Here is a 22,598-nt window from a genome sequence, read left to right on the forward strand (position 1 = left end):
GAGCCATCCCTCTAGCCTTGAAGGGGGTTTAAGATAGGACCTCACTCTGTGGCCAGGCTAGCTTCAAAAGCTTGGCGCTCCTTCTGCCTTAGTTTCCCAAGTGCTGGGGATTAAAATAAAGGTCATGTTAAATATTCACTTTATCTACTTCAAAGCTACACACTGAGCCCTGCTGTGGAACAAAAATTTAAATTAAATTGTCTTGGCCGGGTGGGAGAGTCAGAAATTCAAGGTCATCCTTGGGATACAGTAGACCCTATCTCAAAACAGGAAGCTAAAGAGTCTTATTGAGCCATCTTTATCTTTAAGACTATCACCCAAGGGGCTGGAGAGTTGGCTCAGTGGTCAAGAGCACTGGCTGCTCCTGCATAGGACCCTGGTTTAGTCCCCAGCAACCACATGGGAGCTCACAACCATCTGTAACTCCAGTTCCCAATGACTTCTGCGGGCACCAGGCATGTACACAGTACCCAGACACACATGCAGCAAAACACGCATGTACACAGTACACATACACACGTGCAGGCAAAACACACATGCACACAAATTAAAAGAAGCCTAAAACTATTTTAAAGGTTCTCAACTGAAGTCTCTTTATTACATAGTTTTTCAGAAAGTTTTATTTATAAGATGAAAGAACTTACAAGTGTTTCTGTCTGTTTATCTATAATATCTATCATATCTATCTATCTGTCTTTTTATCTACCATATCTATCTTTCTATCTATGCTATTCTATCTGTGGATACTCGTTTTCAATGCCCGTCTTTGTGGAGACCTTCCCTCAGTAATGATAAAAATGCCATTTCTTTTTTAATTTAACATAATTTCTTCATTGACTCTTTAAGAATTTCCCATCATGCACCCTAAGTCTACTCACTTCCTAGTCTCTCCACATCCTCCCCTCTCCCCTGCAGCGGTCCCTCAAGTGAAAAATTAAAAAAAAATCAAACCAATCCAAACAAAGCAAACAAAGAACAAAAACAAAACAACAACAAAAACCTCTTCACTCCCCCATCTTTCCAGCCTCTCCTCTTCCTTGTCCTGGTGGCTTTGGGGGCCTCGGTGTGACACACAGTAGCCCCTTTTGTCCAATCAGCTTTACTTGCTACGAGTCACTGGTCTGGTTCAAGGCTTCTGGGTTTTGGTACACCTCACGCCTGGACCTTCATGGAAACTTCCCTCACACATGGCCATTCCAAAGCTTCCCCAGTCCTGGAGATCATGCTATTATCATTCCATGGGACCAGTTCCTTCTAGAGCTCCAGCAGGCTGTCTTAGCTAACCCCTTAGGCAATGTCCAAGCCATGAGTCTCATCTCTCCTGAGTGTGGGTGTGGGTGGTAGCTCTCCCATGAGGGTGCAGACCAGCTCTTTTGTTGCAGCAACCAATGAGGGGCAAGGCCAGCTATCCCAGGACCAGCAAAATGCAGAGCCAGCTCAGAATGTCCCTCTGATGCATGGTTCCCATCATGCATGGTTCCCATGGCCCCTTGAGGTGACATGGACCACAGCAGCGGGACCACAGACCCAGATATGGCTCTCGGTAGCAGCTCAGGTCAGATGACACCCGTGGCCCCAGGTGGTGGCACAGGCCCCTCAGATCTATATGATCCCAGCTGCAGCATGGCCCCAGATTCCAAGGTGACAGGTTGCGTCCCAGACCCTGGGCCTCCGTGTAGCACCTCGTGGCCACATGGCCCACGGACTTCAACACAGAACCTGGCGGCAATAGGACCACAGACCCAGACATGGTCCTTGGCAGCAGCCCGAGTCTGCATGCCATCATGACCCCAGGTGGCAGCGCAGGCCACCCAGTCATCATGGCACCAGAAGTAGCATGGCCCTTGGACTCCAATACAACTCCAAGAGACAGTCCCGACCCCAGGAAGCTGCATGGCTCTCATGGCAGCAGGAGCCTAGGACATCGACAGACAGAAATGCCACTTCTAAAATCCAGTATGTCTAGTTTCTATGGATATATAGAATTATATCAGAGACAGCAGCTTGGTTGTCTTTATCTTTAAAAGAAAGATTTTATGTGTATGTTTCTGCCTGTATTATGTATGCACAAGTGTGTCATGCGCATGCAATACCTGAAGCGGCCCGAAGAGGGCGACAGATTCCCCGCAAAGGGAGTTATTAGAAGGTTGTGAGTAGCCACAGGGGTGCTAGAAGCCAAACCTGGGTCCTCTTCAAGGGCAGCAAGTGCTCTTAACTGCTGAGCCATCCCTCTAGCCTTGAACGGGGTTTAAGATAGGACCTCACTCTGTAGCCAGGCAAGCTTCAAAAGCATGGCGCTCCTTCTCCCTTAGTTTCCCAGGTGCTGTGATTATAGGTGCGAGGCACTGTGCCTGGCTACCTCTCCCTTTTCTGGACACCCACTGTTTATTGAGATTCCTGGAAATAATTTTGGGAGTAGTTGGGGATTATATAAAGGTCATGTTAAATATTCACTTTATCTACTTCAAAGCTACACACTGTGGGTCAGATGTCAACCGTGTATGTATGTGGGGCAGAGGTCAACCTTGGGCGTTATTTCTCAGGACCTGTGTATCTTGCTTTTGGAAACCAGGTCTTTTCTGGGATTCAGAGCTTGCTGATTAGATCACATTGGCAGGCTTCTATGGCCCTGTGGGCCCCAGCAACCCCCACCAGTACACTAGGCCTTTTCTGCTCCGCAGGTGTTGGAGATAGATGCTCAGGATTGCAAGGCCTGTTATGCCCGTCACCCCCTGCTATTCCCCAGCCCGGGATCCGTTTCCCTCTGCTGGGATTGAAGATGTGGGTCACCACTTCCTGCCTAACCTAACCCTTGTGTGTGAGTGTGTGTGTGTGTGTGTGTGTGTGTGTGTGTGTGCACGCGCACGTGTTTCTAAGACAAGGTTTGGCTGTTTAGCTCTAGCTGTCCTGGAACTCACGTTGTAGTCCAGGCTGGCCTCGAACTCAGAGATCCACCCGCCTCTGCCTCCTGAGTGTTGAGATTAAAGGCAGGTGCCACCACCTTCCCGCCTTTAGGTATGCTTTGTTGCTCTTTTAAATCACAGGTTTTAGCCACTTCCCTACAACCGCTGCTGTTGGAAGCTCTGCACCAACAGCTGTAAGCAAAGTTTTGAAGAATCTGCAGCACGTGTAACGTGCTATGAAAAGCCTGCGATCGCCATTGAGAAGAAGCCGCAGGTACTGCTAACACCGCAGCAGCTAAGCGCTCAGAGGACGCATAGTCGTTTCAGCAGGAGACTGTATGAATTGACAACCCACCCCGCCCCCCTCCGTTCCCAGGGACTCCCTGGTTTAAGGGCCTTTGCCACTTTATAGAAGCATCAATTATAGAAGCGCAGTTATGTAAAAACAAGAAAAAGCATAAAATAAGGACTTTCTGGTTTATCGTATTTGTGTGTGTCTCTAGAACTGATAAACAACCACTTTGTGTCTACTAAGTACAACTAGAAAAATGTGTAACTCTTTCAACCGGAAAGCAAGAGGAAGCCAGTCCCAGCGCTGAGGCAGGAGGGCAGCCAGGACGACGAAAGTAAGTTCCGAATCAGCTTAGGCTGCATACAGGGTGAGACATCATCATTTAGGAAAAATAAATAAATAATGAGAGAGAGAAAGAGAGGGGAGAGGGAAGAGGAGAAGAGAGAGGGGGGAGGGGAGAGAGAGGGGAGAGAGGGAGGGAGAGGAGAGAGAGAGAGAGAGAGAGAGAGAGAGAGAGAGAGAGAGAGAGAGAGGAGAGAGGGATCTATGCAAGGGTGTTGGCCAAGACTTCTCCTTGCCCCTTGCCCGTGACAGAAAAGCAGGTAGAGTCGCTGAATCAGCCCCGACTCTTGGAAAAAGGCGAAGACCCTGATCACGTGATCCCTACTCTGTTTCATCTCTGATCCTTTCCGCAGAGTGCTTTAACTCTAAGTAGTCAGTCCCGCTGCTCCACACTTTCTTTCCTCATCTGGGGCTCTTGACTCAAATGCCCGGGTTCTCCCTTCGCGGGACCCTACGCCGCTGATCGCCGGCTTAGAGCAGGGCGCAGAAACCCCTAGAGCCTCAGGCTCTGGCCGCGGAGATTAGCAGATCTCGGGGAGGGATGCTCGTCAGCTGTGCCCGGGGCGCAATCACAGGTCATCATCACCATCATCATCATCACCTGGGATAGGGGCGCCACATCGTGCCGGAAGGCACGTGCTCCGTTCCACTCTCCACTTGGCCAGGACTCTCCACCGCGGCCACAGTTGAGAATGGCGGCCCCACATTTTATTAAGGCGTCCCGCCCTCACAGTTGTCAGTTCATATTCAGAGTTCCCAGATTTTAGAGTAGGGCGGAAATTGGTCAAGCCCACTACAGTCGCTTGGCCAAATTTCCAAAATAAGTAGTGAAGATGATAATGGTGTAAAACAAGCACAACCCCCCGACCGCGGCAGGACTCGAACCTGCAATCTTCTGATCCGAAGTCAGACGCCTTATCCATTAGGCCACGCGGCCGCCAGCGAGCCTCTTCTTCTATGTAGCTTAAAGCATTAAAACCACTTCAGACCGCTCCATCTTCTGCAGGCGGAGGGGAGGATTGCAGGGCCCGCCCGGAAGTCCCTCTCCCACCCCCGCGGGCGGGCGGCTCCATTGGCCGCGCTCCGATTGGGCACCTGGGGAGTCTCCCGCCTGCCTCTGGGTAGCCGCGGGACCTCGCTCGCGCACTGGGCCAGTTGCGGCTGCCGACGAGACCACACGCCACTCGGAGGCTGCTGCGTGGGCCGCTCGCCTCGGACGCCGCGTCGTCACTAGGGCCGTGGGGCCGCCGCAGGACGAGAGGCGCGGAGCAGAGCGAGGTTTCCGGCGGGCTCCGCAGGGGGAGGCCGGGCGAGGCGGCGCAGCTGCTCCGTCTTCTGCCAGGGGACGCGGCCCGGAGCAGGGCGGAGGCCGGTGCCAACGCGCCTCGGCGGCGGCGGCGGCTGCAACGACTTCCCCGGTGTCCCGACGCGCGGGGGTGGCCGCCGACGCCCCGAGCGAGGCGCCCTGAGCCAGCCCGGGGGTGGCAGGGGGCGGCGGGGCTGTGGCCCGCCCGGAGGGTTCGAAGCCGGCCGCTAGGCCCTCGAGCCGCCGTCGGTTTGGGGCTGGCGGCGTCTGTCTGCCGAGCGCCAGCTGGGGCCGGGGCGGCGCGAGGATTGCGCCCTCTGTCACTCCCGGCAGCTTTGCCCCGTGACTTCTGGAGACCTTAACCCCGTTTTCCGGAGGAGGTCGGGACCTAAAGAGCTTGCTTGCCCAAGGTCACGCAGTTGGAGAGCCGCGACTCTGGTCTGCGTCTCCCTAGTCCAGCATCTCCGGCGGCTCCTCCACGTCCACTGATGAGCCTGTGTGGCTCTTCCCGCCGGAGGGGCAGTGCCATTTCTTAAGGTTGTTGGAGGCGTAGCAGAAAAACGCACCTACACCCCTCTGGCCTTTTGGCTAAGATCAAGCAAGCGGAGAGCGTGCTTGGCAGGCGGCAAATGTCTCACGAGTGATAAGCCGTGGGTACAAGACAAGACACTTGTAATAACACTCTGTCATCTATCTCCTTTAGGATTTGTGTGAGGAAGGCAGGCATGGTGAGACCCATTTCACTGCCAGGAACACAGAGAGGGGACGCTTCTCTCTCTGAGTCTTTCGGCCAGTAAAAGCAGTCAAGCTGGAGCCCAAGGCCAGGAGTCCCGACCCACAGCGGGGGGCTCCCTGCACCCACCATGAGCCGCCTGCTCTGGAAGAAGGTGGCGAGCAGCGGGATGGGCTCGGGACCAGTTCCAGCAACCGGACGCAGGGTCTCCAGCTCCGTCCTCGACCCCGTCCCCGGCGACGGGCCGCCGCGGTCGCAAGTGCCCTCTTCGGAGGACGGGCAGCTGCGGCTCAACCCTTTGCTCATCCAGATGCTGTCGAGAGGGCTGCACAAGCAAATCTTCGGGTGCGGAGGGGAGAGGCCCGACGAGGCCGCGGTGCAGCGCAGCATCAAGCACCTGCAGAAGCACGGGCTCTGGGGGCAGCCGGCCACGCCCTTGCCAGACGTGCAGCTGCGCCTGCCCCGGCTCTACGGGGGCAACCTGGACCAGCACTTCCGCCTCCTGGCCCAGAAGCAGAGCCTGCCTTACTTGGAGGCGGCCGCCTCGTTATTAGAGGCCCAATTGCCCCCCCAGCCCGAGAGCTGGGCCTGGGCGGAGGGCTGGACCCGGTACGGCCCCGAGGGGGAGGCCGAACCCGTGGCCATCCCCGAGGAGCGGGCCCTGGTGTTCGACGTGGAGGTCTGCTTGGCAGAGGGAACCTGCCCCACTTTGGCGGTGGCCATATCCCCCTCGGCCTGGTAAGTGGAGGTTTAGGAACATGGACCTATCATTTATAGGGGGCCCAGCTAAATGGTTTGGTTCAGCGAACAGTTTCTGAGTTCCTGCTGTGTGCTCATTTAAGGACTGCTGGCGTGGTGAACTAAACCCCTTAATCCTGCTTTTGTGGGGCTCACTGTGGTGGAAAGATACACAGGCTCTGGACAACGCCCAAGCGAGGGTCAGGTGTCATGCAGAGAATCGGTGTTGTGTTTGAGACAAAGAGACCGTTTAAGATGACCACGAGTTTGTGCCTCAACCCCTGACCCCTAGGAGCTTCTGTGACAAGTCAGTCTGAAAAGTATTTGGATTTGGGGATGCCGATGGTTATTTTGGACAGGAAGATGTTTTTCGGTGGGATTGTTCTAGGCAGTTTAAAATGCTCTGCGTCCCCAGTGTATTCCAGAAATGCCAGACCAAATCCTGTTCAGTCAACCTTTCCAAATGACCCTGGAGGTGGCCTAGTCTTGACCGCCCCCAGCTGAGACATACAGTTTTCTTACAGGTAGACAGTTTGGTCCCAAACAGGAATATCCAGTCTCTCTTTTCTTTCTAAATAACTTTCTAAGTGCTACCCACGTCTCTTTTCCAAGCAGTGATGGCGGTACTGTCTCTCCCCTTCTTTATTCTTCGTTCCAGGAGTAAGATACTGTTTACAGCCTTAAGGCTTTCAGGCATGGCCAGCAAAAAAGTTGGCAGTTTCTTTATTCCTATTGGAGGCTACATCTTTGTAAAGAAAGCTGCGGAATGTTGTGTGTGCAGTTGAAAGTGGTGAAAGCATGGCTAAATAGATGAGGTAGGCACCCGTGGTTGGAGAGCACGTCTAGATTGCTTCGCCTTGATGTCGTGGAAGTCACAGTCCCATCCCCAGTGCTTCTGTCACCCGATGGCCAGAGTCAAGGGATCGCCAGCCATCAGGTGGAAAGATAAAGTCGGCTTTGCTGGCTGGAAGGAAACCAGTGACAGTCAGGTTTTTTTGGACAGTTGGTCACTTTTGGACAAGTCAAGTCCCTGTTCCTCTTCCTCCGCCTTCCTCACTTCTTCCTCTTCTCCTTCCCACTCTGCCTTCATTCTCATTCCATTTGACCAGTGGTGCTGGGGGCCTTGCTCAGTGAAGGCCTCACGCAGAGACCTTCCTCCTGGTGGTCTGACTATCGGGGTTGTGGCTGGTGCCTCACGAGCTGTCCACATTGAACCTGGCAGCTGCGCCCCACGGTTTATAGCCTGACCAGCTCATACTTGGAGGAGTCTCCCAGAAGGTAGCTTCCTAAAGGCTTTTGGTAAGGGATTATCTGCGTGAAGGGATACCACCCAGGCCTTTGGCATTTGAGAGTCCAAGGAGTTTAGTATTGATAGCATGGGTTCCAGCTCCTCTAATTTTGACTCCCTCCGCCTTTTTTCTATTTTGTTAAATCACAAATAAGTTTGTAATAAGATGGCTTCACGAACAGCTGCAGGCCTGAGTCTAGACACCAGTCTGGCTTTTGCTAACTAAAGTCCTTGTCATCCTTATAGCTTTGAGTAGCTGCCTTCTGTTGTTTCAGAGGACTTTGATCAGCCGGGGTGAAAGAGGAAGGGTTCCAGCTTGAGTGCCTTATGCAGTCCCGCCGTGGAGTGCGCCTTAGACTTTGCTGGCTTTACAGCAGCTTAGTTTTGCAGATCGCGCCTGTCTTCCCCAAAGGTTGTAGGGAGCACCGTCAGAGCTGTGTTGTCTCCTGAGTGGCCTCGGCCTTTGGAATAGTGGTGGCTCGTGGCAGGCTTTTGTCAGTGGCCGTTCTTCCCACTTTGCCTTGGGATCTGGAGCTGACTAACCATCTCCTGAGTTAGTGTCAGCGCCCCCCCCCCCAAAAAAAAAACCAGCGCTCATCTTGTCTCTCCCACACCCACTCTGCACGTGTACATACGTCCTCTCATCATGGTGTGCTCCGTGGTATCTCACCCAGGGTGTTGCTCCTGGAGACTGTGTGATTTGTTTTTTCCTTCCGAATCTGTGCAGACGGCGGATATCTTACCCTGTGTGTGTCTGCAGCATGTGTCATTGTTTTTCTTTGCTGCCATTTTCAGTTAAAAAGTTCTTCACTCTCGGTCTTATTGCCACTCTCTCCTTTATTAGCACTTGGAACACTGGCTATTCTGTGCTTAAAGACACAAGGGGTTGGTCATACCCATAAAGGCCTCAGAGCTAGCTGCAGACTCAGCCAGGGCCTGCATGCCTTCCTGCACATGGCACCCGCTACCGTAGCATCTAGCGCCTTGTTAGTCTGTGGGATTGGATAGTAAAGAAGCTTTCTAACTTCTCTCCCCAGTGACCCCTGACTTGTGTGAGTGAGTCGCACCCCTTGGGGATCTGGCATGTCGTGGGTGGTGTGGAACAGAAGTCTTCTCCTTCATGGTAAAGCTGCCCACTTGTCTCCTTCAGGTATTCCTGGTGCAGCCGGCGGCTGGTGGAAGAGCGTTACTCTTGGACCAGCCAGCTATCGCCGGCTGACCTAATCCCCTTGGACATCTCTGCTAGTGCCTGCAGCTCCACCCAGCAGGACCGGCAGGAACAGTTAGTGGTGGGGCACAATGTTTCCTATGACCGAGCCCATATCAGGGAGCAGTATCTGATTCAGGTAAGGTTGTAGGAATGGCAGGCTTTGGCACAAGTTGGTCTCAGCCCTGTCTCCTTTGCTAAGGGTTTTGGCTTTTCAAGACAGGGTTTCTCAGTGTAGCCTTGGCTGTCCCGGAACTCACTCTGCAGACCAGGCTGACCTTAAACTCCCAGAGATCCGCCTGCCTCTGCCTCCCAAGTGCTAGGATTAAAGGTGTGCACCACCACCACCCAGCTTGCATTGGTGTTTTGCTGTGGGTGTTGGGTCCCCTGAAACTGGAGTTATAGATAGTTGTGAGCTGCCATGTGGATGCTGGGAATTGAACCCTAGTCCTCTGGAAGAACAGTCAGTCCTCTTAACCCCTGAGCCATCTCTCCAGCCCCAAGCATTGCTTTCTTGATGACCGTTTCCTCCTGCTTTGCAGCATCCTCAGAGACTTCTGTTGACCAGCTGCTGACTCCCCAGAACAGAGATGAAACAGTTTAGTGTGGTGTCTGAGACTGTTGAGGCAGATGACCCGTCTCTTCCCTAAACGGTGCAGGGAGTTCCATCTCAGTGTTTTAGCATAGGACTAGAAGTTGTTCCAGAATAAAAATGGCTCTTTTTGTGGCATTTTAGAGCTTTTGAGGGCTCCGAGTCAGAGCCTGGGCCACAGCCTGCCCCATTCATTAGTGCTCAGTGTGATCTCCTTAACATCTCTAAGCCTCAGGGGGTTTTGTTGCTGTTGTTTTGTTTTGTTTTTCTGTAAAGGAGCTCCCTTGCTGCACCTTTAGGAGAGTTTGACTAGCACAGGTGTCAGACTGATAGAAATACCCGGTGTGTGGTAGTGATAGTTCTTAGATTGTAAAACACTTTTTCTTTGAATCTTCATAACAGGCTAAGGTGACAGGCAGGGCAAGGAAGTACCCTGGCAGCGCCCTTAGCCTGGCATTTAGGGCCCTAAGGCACAGCCTTGTTAACTTGTGAGGGGCCAGGATCAGAGCTGGAGCCTGGCGCATAGCTTTGAAGGTCTTGTTTAGCTCCTCCCCCCCCCCCCCCCCCAGCTGCCCAGAGTTGTTGCTGGAATCTGGGAGGATGCGCTTGTGTATTTGAACTGAGCCAGTTCTGCACATTCAGGAGTTTGGGGGGTCTCTTGCAGGTGTTGGGACAAGCACGGAACTTCTGTGTTTTGTGTTGGATTAAGAGTTAATATGGGGCTGGGAATCAACACCACTGAAGCAGTGGGCAGCTAGCGCCTCTGTTGCAGCCTCTCCTCTCCCGCCATCCCTTTAGGGCTCCCGCATGCGCTTTCTGGACACTATGAGCATGCACATGGCCATCTCCGGGCTGAGCAGCTTCCAGCGCAGTCTGTGGATGGCAGCCAAGCAGGGCAAGCACAAGACCCGGCACCCCACACATCGAAGTCAGAAGTCTCAGAGGAAAGCCAGTGGCCCAGAGGTGAGAGTGCGCTTGGGACCGCCCTGAGAGGTGCTGAGGTCTCTGGTCTGCTTGCTGGGCTGAAGCCAAGCTGACCTCCCTTTGGTCTCTCAGATCTCATCTTGGGACTGGATGAACATCAGCAGTGCTAACAATCTTGCAGATGTGCACAGCCTTTATGTGGGGGGGCCTCCCCTTGAGAAGGAGCCTCGGGAACTGTTTATCAAGGGCACCATGAGAGATATCCGGGAGAACTTCCAGGTATGGTGTTGGCACAGAGCTCCAGGTACATGGGCTCTGACTGACCAGCAGCTGAACTTGGGGAGATACAGCTGCTGGGTCTGCCCCTGAGACGTGACAGTGGCACTAGGTGCTTGTCCCACTTCCCAACAAGTTCCTGTCACCTTGTGCTAGGATCTGATGCAGTACTGTGCCCGTGATGTGTGGGCCACCTATGAGGTTTTCCAGCAGCAGCTGCCACTCTTCTTGGAGAGGTGAGGGAGAGCCAGGTGAACTCCCTGGGTGTGGGGAGGTCCTGACCAATCCCACTGGAATCGGGCTGGTCACTTAGCTCTGTAGGCTGGCAGAATGGAGCCCTTTGTTCAGTGGTAGCCATGAGGGCCCTGGACTCTGGGTTTCTGGAGTCCTAGGGGCTCGTCTCATGTGTGGTCCCAATTCCCTGTCTGTTTTTTAGTGAGTCAGTCTGATGATGTAGTCATGGTGATGTTATTCACCCAAGACTCAAACCTTGGCTGCTGTATCCTCACTGACCTTAGACAAGTAACCTGGTTTCTGTGAGCCTCTGTTTTCATCGAGAAATCCATACAGATGTACTGCTCTCCTGGTTGTGGGGTCATAGGCCGTCATTGGCGTGTGTGGGATAGTCACAGTGCCTGACGCGGGCTTGTCATCCTTTTTTTTTCTCCTATCATTTTCATACCGCCCCTGAAAAGGGGATGTTATTTTCATGGTACAGGTAAAGGGACTGAGGCCCAGAGAAGTCAGGTGACCGATGCAGGCTGGGTAGCAGTAAAGCTGGGTGCAAACCTGTCCAATTTTAGAGCTTTGCCACAAAGCTGGCTGGGTTGAGCTTGTCAAATTGTCTTAGGAATTGGGCCCAAGCCTTGCCTTTTGTGGTCATTTATGGAAGCCCTTGGTTTCTGTCCCCAAGGTGCCCCCACCCAGTGACTCTGGCTGGCATGCTGGAGATGGGTGTCTCCTACCTGCCTGTCAACCAGAACTGGGAGCGCTACCTGGCGGAGGCACAGAGCACGTATGAGGAGCTCCAGCGGGAGATGAAGAAGTCGCTGATGGATCTGGCTAATGATGCCTGCCAGCTGCACTCAGAACAGAGGTAGTCGGGTCCTGGGCCAGGCAGGGGACGGGCAGGCAGGAGGCCTGGATTTAGTTCAGCCTTAACCCTTGCCTGGTGGACTGGCTCTGCAGGTACAAAGAAGACCCTTGGCTCTGGGACCTAGAGTGGGATTTGCAGGAGTTTAAGCAAAAAAAGCCGAAGGTGAAGAAGCTAGCCTCACGTTTGCCCATCGAGGGAGCTGGGCCCTTTGGGGAGCCTACAGATCAGGAAGGTAGGAAACTTAGGTGGGAGATGGGACAGGGTGATCTCTGGGACAGTCCTAGGACCCAGGGTGTCCTTGGAAGGGGTTACTGTAGTCTTTGACCTATGAGTCCCTTCTGGTCCTTACCTCCTGACTGGCACAGATCCTGGACCACCCAGTGAGGAGGAGGAGCTTCAGCAAGATGTCGTGGCCCGCACCCGTTTACAGCAGCTGAAGAACACCACGGACCTCCTGCCTAAGCGACCCCAGCACCTTCCTGGACACCCTGCGTAAGACTCGTTCTCTCCAGCATACACCTGTCTTGCATGATTGTCAGGGCGCTCCCTGTTTGGCCTCGGCATCATTTCACCTTCCATTTCTGCTCAGTTGTGTTTACTCTGACCCCAGTGGCTTCCTGGACACTGTCTGCACAGTGCATTTGAGCCCCTGCCGTGTGTATGCTCCCTGTGGTAGCTGCGGGTAGCTCATCTCCCTTCTAGGGGCAGCAGGTGTGCAGAACAGCCAGTGCCGCTGACTGATGAGACTTAGCGCGTCTGTCTAGTTTAGAGGCCATTCTCTTGGGCCTGTGGAAATAAGAGGCAATTTCCTTGTGGAGGTGCCCTTTGCTGGTGTCTTAGAGGCAGAGGTGAGAAAAAGAGCAGCCATAGCAAACAGTGGTGTGGCCTCATGGTACTTATGTGACCCTGAATGCAGATGCCTTGGGTATGTGTGCTAGCCTCACTTTGGTCTCAGAATTGTGTGTCTACAACAGCAGGAGTTCTTGTGGGTAGGAAGGAAGAGCTGTTCTTCTGCTTAGAGATTGCGTTGAGCCTGGAAAGGAGCTTTGGCTGGAGGATGCCAATGAGACACATGGGGTTTGCCTTCTGAGATAGCTTGAATAAGTCTAGGAGATACCAAATAGGTTCAAAGCCTCCCAAAGGAGAGTCACCAGAAAGACTGGAGACCTTGGAAGGTGGGTAGGGCACATCATGGAAGAGAGACCCTTCTTTACTCCTCCTTAGTGGGACACTTTTTTTTTCCCTGTTGGGGGAATAGGTGGTACCGGAAGCTCTGCCCTCGGCTAGATGACCCTGCATGGACTCCAGGCCCCAGCCTCCTCAGCCTGCAGATGCGGGTCACTCCTAAGCTCATGGCACTGACCTGGGATGGTTTTCCTCTACACTATTCTGACACCCATGGCTGGGGCTACCTGGTGCCTGGGCGGCGGGATAATCTGGATGAGCTGCCCGTGAGCTCCACTGGAGAGTCAGCTGGGCTAGCCTGCCCCTACAGGTAAGATTCAGGTTCTGGATCCAGTAGCTTCCCGTACTAGAGTACCCAAGGTCAGCTCCAGCTGGTGGGAAGTGCTGTGGGTCAGGTGTCTGGGTTCTAGTTCTTTCTCCCGTGGGTCCTCTGACCCTCAGGACCTCAGGCTCGCTGTTGAGGCACAGCTGCACAGCTGCTTTCACAGTAAAACAGAGGGAGGGTTTGGATGTGGCTGGGAAGGGGTAAGCTTGCTGTTTTCCTTGGGTAGAATTTGGGTGTTCTTTATGTACCAGACAGTGTGTTACTGAGCATTCTGCAGGCATCTAAGCAGCTCCACGGGAAAAGAGTTTTACTTCTATTTATTTATCTATTTGTTTTTGAGACAAGGTTTCACTTTAAAGCCTAGGCTAGCCTGGAATTCACTAGACAAGGTTTCATTCTGAAGCCTAGACTAGCCTGGAATTCACTAGGCAATCTAGCCTCAGCTTTTTTTTTTTTTTTTTTCAAATTATCATTACTATTTTTATTTTTACTTATGTAACTGTTTGCGTACCACATGTATGCCTGGTACATAGCAGAGGTCAGAAAAGGGTGTCAGATCCCCTGAAACTGGACCATGCGTGTGCTAGGAACTGAACCTGTGTCCTCTGGAAGAGCAGCGGGTTCAGAGTGCTCTTAACCACTGAGCCAACTCTCCAGCCCCTTGCCTCAGCTTTTCAACTGCTAGAATTATAGGTATGAGTTACCACACGGGCTTTATTTATTTTTTTAGTTTTAATTTTTTAATTTCATGGTACTAGAGATTGGAATCTGCCCTCGTGCACAGGAGGCAAGTGTCTTCCAGGCCTGGTATCCACATTTATAACTAACAAGGGCCTGGAGAAGCTGGCTGCCCTGTTTGAGGCCACAAACCCTGAACTTTGGGCTAGCAGGTGTTAAGGAGAGGTCAAGGTATTTAAATGGCCCAGTCCTGGTTCCATAGGACAGCGGGGTCACTAGTCAGGCTTTTCAGGTGGAAGGGACCGAGGTGGCCTTGTTCTGCTGAACCCACGGGGGAGCCTCAGTCTCGGTTTTCCCTGCTGCTTTGTTTCCAGAATTCTCAAGCACAGAGGCGCTGGAACTTGAGTCAGGCCAGTTACTGCACCCCAGACTGTCACAGTGCTAAGTCATTTGGGTTGTTCGTTGTGTTTAAAATCCAGAGAAATTGCTGTCTTCTCCCTCAGAGCTGATGTGAGATGTAAAGAAAGGGACTGACCCACAGAACACCCCAGCAAGCTGCCTGGCCTGAGCAGGCACCAGTAACCAGCAGTTGTTTTTCTCCGCCCAGAGCCATCGAGGCCTTGTACAAGAAGCACTGTCTTGAACAGGGGAAGCAGCAGTTGCAGACTCAGGAGGCGGAGCTGGCAGAGGAGTTCTTAGTCTCCGACAGTAGTGCCATGTGGCAGACGGTGAGGATGTGCTCTTGGCCTGCTGTTTTCCTAGGAAATGGGGTACCTTTTGTGTGGGAGCTGCCGCGGTTGCTCATCTTAGACTGGACTGATCTGGTCTGAGTTCCCTTGAGGAAAGGGCTGGTGGAGTCAGGCCTACAGCTGCCCGCCTCTCTAACCCCTGATTCCTGGCCCCATTCAGGCAGAAGAACTGGGCTGCTTAGATGTGGAGGCTGAGGCCAAGATGGAGAATTCATTGCTGGGTCAATCCTTAACACTGGTAAGCAAGACACCTGTTCAAGTTCTCTGGGAGGTAGTGGATGTCTGGAAATTCCCTTGCTCATAGTTCCTTCCCGCCAGAGTTCACGAGGTCTTGGGTTTGGAGATGCTCCCCTGCTCCCCTCTGGTCCCTTAGGTGTAGGGAGACCAAAGAGGAAATGAAATGTATGACTTCCTGTCACTTTCCAGTTTGCCTGCTTGGTTTCAGGCCCTTTTCCCATCCCCCTACCCCCAGCCCTTGCTGAAAGCAGGTGCTAAATAAAGCAGGGCCTGATCTGGGTATGTGCTCCCCCCCCCCCCAGCCTGCTGCTTGTGTCCCCAAAACCAGCCAGCCCACTTACCACCATGGCAATGGACCTTATAATGATGTGGATATCCCTGGTTGCTGGTTTTTCAAGCTGCCTCACAAGGTATGTGCTCTGGTTTGTGCCTGCCTCGTGTTCTCACTGTGGTTAAGGCCCAGAGTAGGGTGCTGGGGTCACTCAGACCAGGAGGCAGCTTTTTTGTGGGATTGACAGTAGTAGTGGAGCAGAGTGTGACTTGGGGCAAGGTTCATCTCTGGTGCTTACGTTTTCTTTTGAAAATTGAATGGTGAGAGGCATCCCAGTGGGATCAGTTTGACATGGACATGAATCGATGTCTGACATTGTATCTGTCATCTCGTAGCTTCTCTTGGCTGTTGATACTACTTTTGTATGATTATCTTAGCATGTGTGGGTATGCTCTTACGTATGTGCAAGATATAAATTGGGAATTGACCTATTTGCTGGAGGTTCTAGGTTCTGTTGGGGAAGGCCTAGTGTCTGTGTCAGCTAGTGGTCTGCCACCTGTCACCAATCCTGCCTTCTTTGTCCTCTACAGGACGGTAACATCTACAATGTGGGAAGTCCCTTTGCCAAAGATTTCCTGCCCAAGATGGAGGATGGCACCCTGCAGGCTGGCCCAGGAGGTGCCAGTGGACCCCGTGCCCTGGAAATCAATAAAATGATTTCTTTCTGGAGGAATGCTCATAAACGCATCAGGTAGGCCAAAGTGGGGTAGCAGGAGGTGTGTCTGTGTGGCTGTCAGGTGCTGCACCCCACGCCTCCTTTCCTCCCATCTTCTCCGCTGTTGCAGTCCAGCTGTAGTTTAGAGGCTTAGCTGTTTGTTCGGGTGACATGGATCTTGGGCATGTTTCTCTGATTATGGAGAGTGCTGTGGTAGGACTTCGATGGTTCTTCCCAGCTCCCATTAAATCTCCTAACCTAGCTACTGGAGCCATGGGTTGTCAGTAAAGACCTTGGAGTTATCTGTAACCTGTGTTAGGGTTTGAAATGAATTCATCTCAAAGGTATTCCAGATGGTTGTAGTCACAGCCATCTGTGAGGGGTTGGTAGTGTGCCCTGACTGCAGAGAGGCCGTGGTAGCAGGGGGAGGGTCAGAGCTGCCTTCAAAGCCTCACCACTTCCCAGATTCTTCTGTGAGGCCCAGAGCCCACCTGAGTAAGGTTAGTGAGAAGAGAGTTGATGCCAGGCCTCAAGGGAACCCAGTGTCCCTGAAGCTGGTCAGATACAAACGCTGGTGACAGCGCACTGAGGTGGATTCTGCCTGCCATGTCTGCGCTGAGCTTCGCCTTCTTGTTCTACAGCTCCCAGATGGTGGTATGGCTTCCCAGGTCTGCTCTGCCCCGTGCCGTGACCAGGTACGGCTTACTGAGTGGTTATGGGGAAGAGAACTGAGTGGTGTGAGTCTTTGGGCCAGAGCAAGCTGCTGACACTTGTCTGCTTCTCCATCCCAGGCACCCTAACTTCGATGAGGAAGGCCGCTATGGGGCCATTTTGCCCCAGGTGGTGACTGCTGGCACCATCACCCGCCGGGCTGTGGAGCCCACTTGGCTCACTGCCAGCAATGCTCGGGTACATGTCCTCTCTGCTCCTGGCTTCTGTCCTCCTCTCTTAGGTCTCGGGAAACTACCTCAGAGCCTTTGGTTTAGTAAGGGACATGGGAAGAAAACTAAAGTTGTACAGGGCTGTGGCTCAAATCTGACTCCATGTCATTCATCCTTCGGCAGATGTGTTTTAGGTGCCTGCCGCGAGCTAGACAGTGCCAGACATAGTGGCCACAGCCATCACTGAGTTCAGATGAGCCAAGTTGGTGGGGTGCTGGCATACAGTTTTAGGGTTTCTTTATTTTTTACCCTGCCCACAACGGGCCATCTCTGCACAGAGTCTGGGATTAGTGCTGTGTGCCTTTCTCTAGTCTTTCTTTGGGAAAGAGCCAGTGATTTGTCAGCCCTGAGCTTGGGAATCCAGGGTAGCGAGTTGCCTTGGGCTTCTAGGTGGGCCTGACCCCACTCTTCCTGCAGCCTGACCGAGTAGGCAGTGAGTTGAAAGCCATGGTGCAGGCTCCACCTGGCTATGTCCTCGTGGGTGCTGATGTGGACTCCCAGGAACTGTGGATTGCAGCTGTACTTGGAGATGCTCACTTTGCTGGCATGCATGGTAAGCAGGACCTGTGGCTTGGGCAGGGGTGGGGCGGCAGAGCCAAATATTCCTGAGCTGCTCACTGTTGTCTGTTCTCCAGGCTGCACGGCCTTTGGCTGGATGACGCTGCAGGGCAGGAAGAGCAGGGGCACCGACCTCCACAGTAAGACAGCCACCACCGTCGGCATCAGCCGGGAGCATGCCAAAATCTTCAACTACGGCCGCATCTACGGGGCTGGGCAGTCCTTTGCTGAGCGCCTGCTCATGCAGTTCAACCACAGGCTCACGAGGCAGGAGGCAGCCGAGAAGGCCCAGCAGATGTATGCTGTGACGAAGGGCCTCCGCCGGTGAGTTCTTTCCCAGAACATTAGCCTGTTTTACAGCTTCTCTCCTTCTCCATCTCTCGCCCTCCCTTGAGTGCTCTCCCTCTAAACCTAGCTGCAGGATGGTTTAGCTTTAAGTGTAATGTCGTCTTACAGTGTAAAGCTGTACTTACTGTCATCAAGCGGTCATCCAGAGCTATAATTAATCTGCAATTGCTGTTGATCACTGAAGAAAGTCAGGACAGGAACTCAAACAGGGCAGGACCCTGGAGGCAGGAGTCAAGGCCATGGAGGGGTGCTGCTTACTGCCTTGCTTCCCATGGCTTGCTCAACCTGCTTTTTTGTAGAACCCAGGACCACCAGCCCAGGGATGCCACTGCCTACCATGGGCTGGGCCCTCCGCCATTGAGAAAATGCCTTACAGCTGGATCTCATGGAGGCCTTTCCTACTCCGTGATGACTCTAGCTTGTATCAAGCTGACACACACAGGACAGGGTCCTATGCTCATGGCTTTAGGACAGGAGTGAGCAGAGACAGGAGACAGGATGAAGGAAGAGAAACATGCAGAACTATGCAGAACTAGAGTGCAGGCTAGTCCTGACGGGAGAAGCCTTCTGTTTCCTCCTCCAGTGCCACATGCCATGTGCTCAGGCACTTCCCGCCCTTTTTGTAGTAGGCTCGGGTGCGCAGGAGTGGTAGTAGAGCGGCAGGTACACTGTGTAATGTCCCCACTAGATAGCTGGTAACTGTGGAAACCGTCTTAGTTAGGTTTCTGTTTCTTTTTTTTAAATATTTATTATGTGTACAGCATTCCTTCCATGTGTGCCTACAAACCAGAAGGGGGCACCAGGTCTCATTATAGATGGTTGTGAGCCACCTTGTGGTTGCTGGGAATTGAACTCAGGACCTCTGGATGAGCAGTCAGTGCTCTTAACCTCTGAGCCATCTCTTTTAGGTTTCTGTTTCTATGATTAACACAATGACCAAAAGTAATTTGGGGAAGAAAGGGTTTATTTCATCTTACAGCTCAACTCTCAGGTTTTCTTCCATCACTGGGGGACATGGATGAAGTGAAGAGGCCACGGAGGAATACTGTTAATATAATAATACTTGCTAAGCCTAGTTTTTACATAGTCTGGGACTACCTGCCTGGGGTGAGGCCACCCACAGTGGGCTCTACCTCCCCCTCCCCCCCAGTTCATTAATTTAAAAAAAAAAAAAAGCATCCCAGACTTGTCTGTACGCCAGTGTGATGAAGGCATTTTCTCAATTGAGGTTTCCCTTGTCTCAGATGACCCTAGTTTTTTTTTTTATCAACTTGATACACACTAGTCAGCACCCTCACTTTGAGAAAGACTGAAAGCTGAGGAACTGATGTAGGGTGTGGTGGCGACCGGATCTGACTGTTCCGAGCAGGTAGACCATGTCTAGGTAGGATTCATGTTGTGGTAAGAAAGACAGTAATGGAGCCAGGTGGTGGTGGAGCACACCTTTAATCCTAGCACTCGGGAGACAGAAACGGTGGGTCTGTGAGTTCAAGGCCAGCCTGGTCTACAGAGCAGTTCCAGGAAGGCTCCAAAGTACAGAGAAACCCTGTCTCAGAAAACAAGAAAAAGACAGTGATGGACGGAGGTTGGGCCTTAATTGTAGAAGTGAAGATATCACAGGAATTTAAATTGCAGCCTTAAACTGTGGGGAAGCCCTGATGCTTCTCCACCTGATAAAATAGGTGACATGGTTCTGGAACCCTTAGGAGCCTGGGGCAGTAGGAGTTAGCTGGGCTTGGCTGTCTTGCTTTTGGCTTCTCTAGGTTCCTTCACCCCTTTAGGGGGTCACTGTACTTTCCCTCCTTCTGTCTCCAGAACTAACAGAAGGCCGTTGTCGGTCCCTGGGCAGTTCAGTGTCAGACAAGCCCTGGAACAGTATGACCAGGAATGGCTTGAGTTTTACCCTTTATCGGGCTGACACGATACAGCCCAAGCCTTTGGGGACCCAAAAGCCTGAGTTTCTATGTTGTGCCCCTGCCTAGCTGCTGACTTTAGCAAGTCATTCAGCCTCTTGAACCTGTTTTCCCTGCTGAAGTTGGCCTTGGGGGAGAAGCATCACCAGGGGCTGTTTGGGAAACTGGGGGAGGGTGTGTTGCAGAGGAGACTGTTTAGTTGGAATGACATGCTGCTCCCCACAGGTACCGGCTCTCAGATGAGGGGGAATGGCTGGTGAGACAGCTGAACCTCCCTATGGACAGGACAGAAGATGGCTGGGTTTCCTTACAGGATCTCCGAAAGATCCGGAAAGAAGCATCAAGGAAGTGAGAACCTTCTCTGTTCAAGATGCAGGGACTGGTGTGGGCTAGTTTTTAGCATTGAGGTGCAGACAAAGCCTGACCTCATGGTTCTGTTCCCTTAGGTCACGCTGGAAGAAGTGGGAGGTGGCTGCTGAACGAGCGTGGACGGGGGGCACAGAGTCAGAAATGTTTAACAAGCTGGAGACCATTGCCATGTCTGACACACCACGTACCCCAGTGCTGGGCTGCTGCATCAGCAGAGCCCTGGAGCCCTCGGTCGTCCAGGGAGAGGTGAGCTCTCTTGTCACCCTTGGAGAGAAGGGGCGGGGCCCTGGACTGCAGCAGAGGGGGAGTGCATTTCCCTCACCAATGTCCACGCTCTCCCTTAGTTCATGACCAGCCGTGTGAACTGGGTGGTACAGAGCTCCGCCGTGGACTATTTACACCTCATGCTTGTGGCCATGAAGTGGCTGTTTGAGGAATTTGCCATTGATGGACGCTTCTGCATTAGCATCCATGATGAGGTCCGCTACCTGGTGCGGGAGGAGGACCGCTACCGTGCTGCCCTGGCACTGCAGATCACCAACCTTCTGACCAGGTATGTTGGGGCATAGGGCCCACTGAGCAGGTCTGCATTGTCAACTCAGAACTAACTGCTTTAGCCTTCCTTTTTTTTGTTTTTTTGAGACTGGGTTTCTCTGTAGTTTTGAAGCCTGTCCTGGTACTAGCTTTTATAGACCAGTTTGACCTCAAACTCACAGAGATCTACCTGCCTCTGCCTCCCGAGTGCTGGGATTGAAGGCATGCGCCACCACCACCTGTTGAATTGTATTTTCTTACACTAAAAATCCTAGTTCATATGGATGAGTTCAATATTACTATTTTACATTGATCTGCCACTCAGAACCGATCGATCTTGATAAGTACGTAAATAACAAATTTACAGTTCAGCACTGTGACCCATGCTCTCCCTGGGCTTGGGGTAGTGGTTATATTTAAAATCAGCACTTATTTCCCATATTTGGTTCCAATAACTGATATCCAAACTGGAGAAGCGTGTTGAGTCCCTAATTAGCCTTCGCCTTCACTTTCATGGCTTTGCTAAGTGTGGGTGACTGAAGCAGGAGAAACCTGCTCTGTGGGAGCGAGGAGCTGTCCCTGCAGCAGTGCATGGCTGAGAGCGCAAGACTGGGTCTCTTGCAGGTGCATGTTTGCCTACAAGCTGGGTCTGAATGACCTGCCCCAGTCAGTCGCCTTCTTCAGTGCGGTAGATATTGACCAGTGCCTCAGGAAGGAAGTGACCATGGACTGTAAGACTCCTTCTAACCCCACAGGGATGGAGAGGAGATATGGGATTCCCCAGGGTGAGCACAGTCTTTGTTCCTCATTTACATAGAACGGGAGGTGATTTAGAACTGTGGGCCCTGGGGAAGAAATTTACGTTTAATATGTGCCATATTCTAAAGTTAATGTGATACTCAAATCATAAAGGAAGCTGTTGCAGAAAGTGGTTCATAGTAAATGAAGAAAATGCTAGAATTTCAAAGATTAAGTCTATACTGGCCCATTTTTAAAACTACACCAGAAATGTTTAAAGATTTATTTTATAAGTCAAAGTGAAAGTGCATTCTTATCTTAGTATGTGTGCTAAAATGACAAAGTGGGTCAGAAAACTTACTTTCTATTAAAAATGTTACTAAGACAAGCTGCCGTTCCTGGCAGTTAGTCTCAGTGTTCCCACCCACTGTCTTTTTGACCCGAATATTCATACTTTCCTTTCTGAGCTCAGTCATAGTTGTGGATGCATCCTAACCAGTTTCCACTGTCTTCTAGGTGAAGCACTTGACATCTACCAGATAATTGAACTCACCAAAGGCTCCTTGGAAAAACCCTAGCTCCATCTGGAGGCTCCGTTATTTGCTCCTGTGGAGCTTCACTGGAGTGGTGCAGGTTCCTAAACTCAGGCTTTCATGTGCTTTTTGCAAAAGGCCATCCCTAGGCAGCAGCCATTTCTGTAGCAGGACCTGCCCAGAAGAGTCCTTCTGACTGAAGGGACATTCGGTGGGTTCAGGACCAGGACGCCGACATCAGTGCAGGCTGTATGACAAAGAGTACTGCCAGGCGCAGATGAAGCAGATGCCCCAAAGGTCACATTAACTCAGGCATATCTTCCTTTTCTTCTTGGCTGGTTCTCTGTTCTGCTCTGTGTGTGCTGGTGCACTGCCCTAGAAGGGGAGAACAGAACCTCGGGTGACCCTGCCCTACGGATGGGAATAAAAGCAAACACTAAGACTCCCGTATCACTCATCCTTCTCCTCTGCCTCCCAGCTGGTTGTTTAGATACCTCCATCCTTGTTTAGATACCTCCATCCTAAGTAAAATGGCATTTTTATAATCCCAGGATAGGATGAGAGAGGACTCAAGCACCACAGCGCTCCATGTGACCTTTCTAAGGAGACAGAGCTGGGAGAGATGTAAAGAATTCAGGATCAACTTTTCTGCTAAGCCAGAAATCCAGGTTATTTTACATAAACTTGCAATTTGAATGGATTCAGGCTAATGATGTTACTTCTAGCTTCAAACAAACCTAAGACAGAACCCTTCCAAAGGCAAGGAAACAGTGGGTTCAGATAATGAAGTGGAGACTCTTTAGGGAA

General features: G+C 52.0%; 2 protein-coding genes and 1 non-coding gene across 8 annotated transcripts in view; 1 reads left to right on the top strand and 2 right to left on the bottom strand.

The window, feature by feature from the left end:
* Nucleotides 1-4,401: 4,401 nt before the first annotated feature.
* On the bottom strand, nucleotides 4,402-4,474 carry Trnar-ucg (transfer RNA arginine (anticodon UCG)). Its single transcript has one exon. It is a non-coding gene; the product is annotated as a tRNA-Arg (tRNA).
* Nucleotides 4,475-4,646: 172 nt separating this feature from the next.
* Polg (DNA polymerase gamma, catalytic subunit) lies at nucleotides 4,647-22,241 on the top strand. Of its 4 annotated transcripts, XM_050153992.1 has the most exons (23): nucleotides 4,648-4,815; nucleotides 5,547-6,314; nucleotides 8,753-8,948; nucleotides 10,200-10,364; nucleotides 10,458-10,604; nucleotides 10,758-10,837; nucleotides 11,515-11,697; nucleotides 11,790-11,929; nucleotides 12,063-12,189; nucleotides 12,956-13,192; nucleotides 14,493-14,613; nucleotides 14,795-14,872; nucleotides 15,174-15,281; nucleotides 15,733-15,893; nucleotides 16,499-16,552; nucleotides 16,649-16,766; nucleotides 17,216-17,351; nucleotides 17,434-17,680; nucleotides 19,843-19,965; nucleotides 20,064-20,232; nucleotides 20,331-20,539; nucleotides 21,145-21,305; nucleotides 21,775-22,241. In XM_050153992.1, exons 2-23 carry the CDS (start codon nucleotides 5,707-5,709, stop codon nucleotides 21,834-21,836), a joined length of 3,630 nt encoding a protein of 1,209 aa, XP_050009949.1. In that variant the 5' UTR covers nucleotides 4,648-4,815; nucleotides 5,547-5,706; the 3' UTR covers nucleotides 21,837-22,241. The 4 variants fall into 4 exon arrangements, with proteins under 4 accessions (XP_050009951.1, XP_050009950.1, XP_050009949.1 ...); XM_050153994.1 differs by lacking the exon at nucleotides 21,145-21,305 and having other exon boundaries at nucleotides 4,647-4,815; XM_050153993.1 differs by lacking the exon at nucleotides 15,174-15,281 and having other exon boundaries at nucleotides 4,647-4,815.
* Fanci (FA complementation group I) overlaps nucleotides 22,022-22,598 on the bottom strand; it is a 52,171-nt gene continuing 51,594 nt past the window's right edge. For all 3 annotated transcript variants that reach the window (XM_050153991.1, XM_050153989.1, XM_050153990.1), the window contains one exon: nucleotides 22,022-22,166. In XM_050153991.1, the coding sequence (XP_050009948.1) occupies nucleotides 22,095-22,166 (72 nt within the window). In that variant the 3' untranslated portion in view covers nucleotides 22,022-22,094. The remainder of the gene's footprint in view (nucleotides 22,167-22,598) is intronic.

This window comes from Alexandromys fortis, unplaced genomic scaffold (genome assembly GCF_014885135.2).
Source record: "Alexandromys fortis isolate MF-2015 unplaced genomic scaffold, M_Fortis_MF-2015_v1.1 scaffold_86, whole genome shotgun sequence".
NCBI classification, from domain to species: Eukaryota; Metazoa; Chordata; class Mammalia; order Rodentia; family Cricetidae; genus Alexandromys; species Alexandromys fortis.

Coding starts and splice junctions, on each gene's coding strand:
- Polg (XM_050153992.1), top strand. CDS start 5,707: ATGAGCCGCCTGCTCTGGAAGAAGGTGGCGAGCAGCGGGATGGGCTCG. Junction 19,966..20,063: donor CGGAAAGAAGCATCAAGGAA/GTGAGAACCTTC, acceptor CTGTTCCCTTAG/GTCACGCTGGAAGAAGTGGG. Junction 20,233..20,330: donor CCTCGGTCGTCCAGGGAGAG/GTGAGCTCTCTT, acceptor GCTCTCCCTTAG/TTCATGACCAGCCGTGTGAA.